Source organism: Elephantulus edwardii, unplaced genomic scaffold (genome assembly GCF_000299155.1).
Source record: "Elephantulus edwardii isolate Elephantulus edwardi_28Jun2011 unplaced genomic scaffold, EleEdw1.0 scaffold00229, whole genome shotgun sequence".
Lineage (NCBI taxonomy): Eukaryota > Metazoa > Chordata > Mammalia > Macroscelidea > Macroscelididae > Elephantulus > Elephantulus edwardii.
Genome location: NW_006399979.1, coordinates 2,438,210 through 2,443,020, shown reverse-complemented (window position 1 = coordinate 2,443,020; position 4,811 = coordinate 2,438,210). Strand labels below are relative to the sequence as shown.

The following is a 4,811-nucleotide window of genomic DNA, read 5'->3' as shown; positions in this document are numbered from 1 at the left end:
ACTCTCATTTTCGCCGACTTCGTCCCTCACCTGCTCTTCACCAAGAAACCCCTTGAGTTTCTTGTCACGACCGTAGTCGGGTGGTCGGTGACAGCCTTCCAAGCCAATGGCTTTCACTTTTACCACATGGCTGGATTGGAAGAATTATGCTAATAATGTGAATGAGGTAAATAGCATCTTTTGAGTAGAACCTAAAAACCAAGGTATTCAGACTACTACAGGGACTCTATCATAAATGTAAACTCAATGAACCAGTATTTTTCAAAATGACCAACCCATAATGATATAAGATCATGAATGAGTAAAACATCCGTTTAAAGGGCATAAAAGGACAATGATTTTTATGTGACAGAATATAAAATGTTCATTGACACAGTTTCAGTTTCACCAGTAATTAACTTTTAAGAATACTACTTAAAAGTTGAGTTTTGGTATAGAGTCAAAGAATATCCAGTTAACTTAAAAGGCTATTAAAATTACTTTTTCATTTCCTAATTGCTGTACACATCAGTGTGAAGCTGAATTTTCTTCAGACTTACCAACTAAAACAACATACTACAACAAGATGATAGAGATAAGAAGATCCAGCTGTATTCTATTAAATAATATGATAAGAGGTTTATAAATACTTAAAACAAAGACACTTTTGTTCTAACACCTTTGGTTAAGTTTTTCCACTAAAAATGTATGATAAAATGCATACATTATTTTAAGTAAATTAAGTATTTTAAATGTTCTTAATTTTCATATCTAATATGGTAAGTACATATATATTCCCATATAAAAGATCTTGTAAGAAATTGGCAATAATTTTTAAAATTACAAAGGAACCTTAAGACCAAAAAATTTGATAACTGCTATCGAGACTTAAAATTGCTGTGTGTGTCGGGAGCTCTGGTGGCCTAGTGGCAAGGAGCTGCAATTACAATCCCAGAGGTGCACGGTTCGAATCCACCAGGTGCTCTGCTGGGTAAGGAGGGACAATCTTCTCCTGTACCAGTCAGATCTGATTTGACGGTATACTCACACAAAAATAATTAAAAGAAAAAATTAAAAAAAAATTACTGTGGGGCCTAAAAATGTTTTTTTTTTTGCTGTAAAATTTTGGTTATGTGTATAATGTAGTTTTACTTAAATGTTGTATTTAAAAGTAGCATTGTTGTTATTGTTATTATGTGCTATGTTAAGTGGCCTTCAACTCACAACCACCCTACGAACAACAGCCCTGAACCCTGCCTGAGCCAACCTTATTGTCCCTGACCCATTACCCCAGACACTGAATCAATCCATCTCATTGGGGGTCTTCCTCTCCTTCAATGTCCCTCAACCCTCCCAAGTATGATGTCTCTCTCCAAGGACTGGTCCCTCCTTGTAAGATGTCCAAAGTATGTCAGATGAAGCCTCAGAATCCTTGCATCCAAGGAGCAGCCTGCTTTCACCCTCTCCAGGATAAACCTGTTTTTTTCTCTTAGCAGTCCCTGGTATATCCAATACTCTTCTCCGGCACCACAACTCAAAGACGTCAATTCTTTTCTATCATCCCTAGTCATTGTCCAGCTTTCTGATGCATAGCAAGTAACTGCAAAGACCATGGCTTGGATCAAGCACACCTTAGTCTCCAGACTGACACTGCTGCTCTTCAGTACTTTGGAGATATCGCTGACAACAGACTTTCCCTATGCAATTCGTCTTCTGATTTCCTGGCTGCTGGTACCAAGAGTGTTGTTTGCAGAGCCAAACAAACTAAAGCTGTTAACAATCTCAGTCTCTTCACTGTCTATCATGATGTTGCCATTAATATTGAGAAATATATTAAAATAGGAAACTAATTTGACAAGACCCTGTTTATGAAATTTATTGGGATAAGAAATAAAAGGTACAAAACTGTCAATAAGGAAGTAAATATGTTGAATGTTTCAGTGAGCTAGACTTCTGTGCAGAACTTAACAAGCTAACCTCGTCAAATACTTCTCCATAGGGAAATGATACTGAGCAAGACAGGTTACTTTTAGGAAGGAAAACCAACTGCAACAGCAGCGGAGCAAGGTGGAGAGAAATGGGAAGACATGGCTGTCCCCTTTCATACCTTTGGATATTTATTTTCTAACCATGGGCCTATTTCTTAACCATTATATTTCTAAGTAATTGAAATCCTGTGCATTCTTTCATTTCCAAAATCTAACAAAAGAATCTGCATTCAACTTACTGACTGATGTTAAGATAGCAGGGGAACTTTCCCACAGTTCATGTTTATAAGTCAACTTGAAGAGTGTTTTCTTTAGACTGAAATGTAATCAACAAGGGAATAAAAGCTGCACCCTGAAATCTCTCCTGGACTAAAATAAGCTATCAACAAATACCAAAGCTGTATACCACAGGTTCCAACTCTAAGGCGACACACTCTTAAAACAAAACTTACACGAAGAGAAAAACAACAAAAAATATCACACAGCTAGCTATCTTAGGGAAGAATAACATAATTTAATGATGAAATGACTAGAACTTTACTACACTTTCAAGGCACACTTTGAGTTTTCATTTGCAAAATGAACTTTAGTAAAACATTTAGATACAATTTTAGAGAATGACTTAAACACTCCAGACCATTGATGGACACGATATTGAACAAGTAGAGGCCTACTAGTAAGGAATTGTGCTGTAAACCCAAAGGCATGTAATGTCAAACCACAAGGTGGTCTGTGGGAGAAAGATGAACAATCTCCTCCTGTGCTATTTAATGCCCTGAAAACCCACTGGACAGTAAGCTATGAGTTGGTTCTGATTCAACTGCATGTATAACAACATTGCATCTGAGCCTGACATAAGGAGCTCTGGTGACATGGTGCATAGCATGCTATGCTATTAATCCAAAGGTCAAGGCAGTTTGATCTACCAGCGGCTTCATGGGAAAAAGATGGGCTTCTCTTCCCCTTTAGATTTACAGCTCAGACACCTGATAGAGGATCACTGAGTTGGAATCCACTGGACAGCCATGGTTTTGGTGTGTGGGGTGTCGGGTCTGGCATTATTTTATTATTCACTCACTCATGCACTACTGTCAGAACTGACTCAGAGCTCACCCTCCATCTGGTTTCTGAGGATGTAAAAGGAGCCACAGGAGACTGTCTAGCTTTCGCCCATGGAATGGTGGTGGGTTAGAACTACCCAGAGATGAAGATGCAACCTCTGAATTAGCAGCACAACCTCTCCAGATTCCACAACAGCTTTGAGAGTAGTACCTGCTGTGAGAGTCATCCAACCAATAGAAAATGCTCCCAAACAGAAATCCCAGCCTCCTGCTGCTTCATCATTGCGTTTAGTATGTGGTATGGTACAGTACACTTTAGCCTGTATAATATACTACTTCAAATTAATAATGTATTACATCTACTGTCATGAGGAGCTCTAACAGTTTAGTTTGTAGCAAAATGGGCTGCTAATTCAAAGACACCCCCGCCCCCACTCTGTGATGGTTCAAATCCAACAGGAGCTCCTTGGTAGAAAGGTGGGCAATCTCGTCCCGGGTGATTTCCAGCCTTGTAATCACACTGAAGGGACAGCTAACTCAGAGGCAAGGCACAGAGCTAGACATATTATTATATACTGGTTGATGTTGTTTTTTGCTGTTAAGCCAGAACCCATTCAGAGAGGTGCCTCCGCGGGTATGCAGAGGCAGTAAACCACTGGAGGAGATACACATCCTTCTCCTGCAGAGCAGAAGTAACAGTGATCACAGTATTTTTTCCATTTTAAATAAACAAAAACGTAAAAGTATTTGTAAAAAATGTCTAAAACTCAGAGTTAAACAGTCATCCATTGAATTGTAGCCCATTATGTAACACAGTCCTTTACAATTTGCTCTTTAAATTTCTAATTTCTTCTAATTTAAACAGCAAAATTAATTTCAAAATCTAAGAAAAGAGCAAACTGCAACAAGCAGTTTAAAAGAAGCACACTCAATGCCCAATGAGAAATACCACAAGGCAGCACATTAAGAAGTTACGGGAAATTTACCTTAATTCTTCGTTCAGTGTCATCTAATTTTAATTCTGCTGAGACCAGTTTCTTTGCCAAATCATCTCGTTCAGGCAGATGTCTAGCTTCAGAGATTTTTTTAAGTTTCTTTAAGGAAGATTTTGTCCTAAAGAGTTCACTTTCTGTGTCTTTCACCCGTTTCTCAGTTGCCCGTTCTCTCTCTTGAGATTTTCTTAACCGATCCTTGAGTGCTGTAATCTCATTGTTATGTCGAAATATAAGCTGTGAGATTTCATTTTCTGTATCTTCAAACTTATTAAGGGCTTTCTCCTGTCTATACTGAAGCCTTTTCAAAGCTTTATTTTCTTTTAGCAGCTCAGCTAACTTGACATGGAGTTCAGTCACTTCATTCTGCAACTCTGTGATTCTTAGCTGTCTTGCAGAAAGAACCCGTTTTGTGACAAGATCAGGATCTTTGCGAAGTAGCTCTCTATTGAGGCTCTGGGAGCGATATGCCACGCGGATTCCCTTAGGTAGACACTTAGGGCTTGAATTCCTGGGGGCTTAAAAAAAGAAACAGCAATAATGTAAGAAAGCCAAACCAAATTTTGTAGCAATTACACATTCTTTTCTTCAGAAAAGGGTTTTACAATATTTAAAAAACAATCCATCAAAAATTATAACCACAACAAGATAAAGGTAAATAATCCAATAGAAAAATGGGCACAGGATATGAATAGACACTTCACCAAAGAAGACATTCAGATGGCCAACAAGCACATGAAGAAATGTTCAAAATCCCTAGCTCTGAGAGAGATGCAAATCAAAACAACTAT

General features: G+C 38.2%; 1 protein-coding gene across 1 annotated transcript in view; it reads right to left on the bottom strand.

Annotated features, from left to right (window-relative positions):
* LCA5 (Leber congenital amaurosis 5) overlaps nucleotides 1-4,811 on the bottom strand; it is a 61,163-nt gene that overhangs the window by 44,055 nt on the left and 12,297 nt on the right. Inside the window, exon 2 of the mRNA XM_006898433.1 lies at nucleotides 4,015-4,538. Coding sequence (XP_006898495.1) covers nucleotides 4,015-4,538 — 524 coding nt within the window. The remainder of the gene's footprint in view (nucleotides 1-4,014; nucleotides 4,539-4,811) is intronic.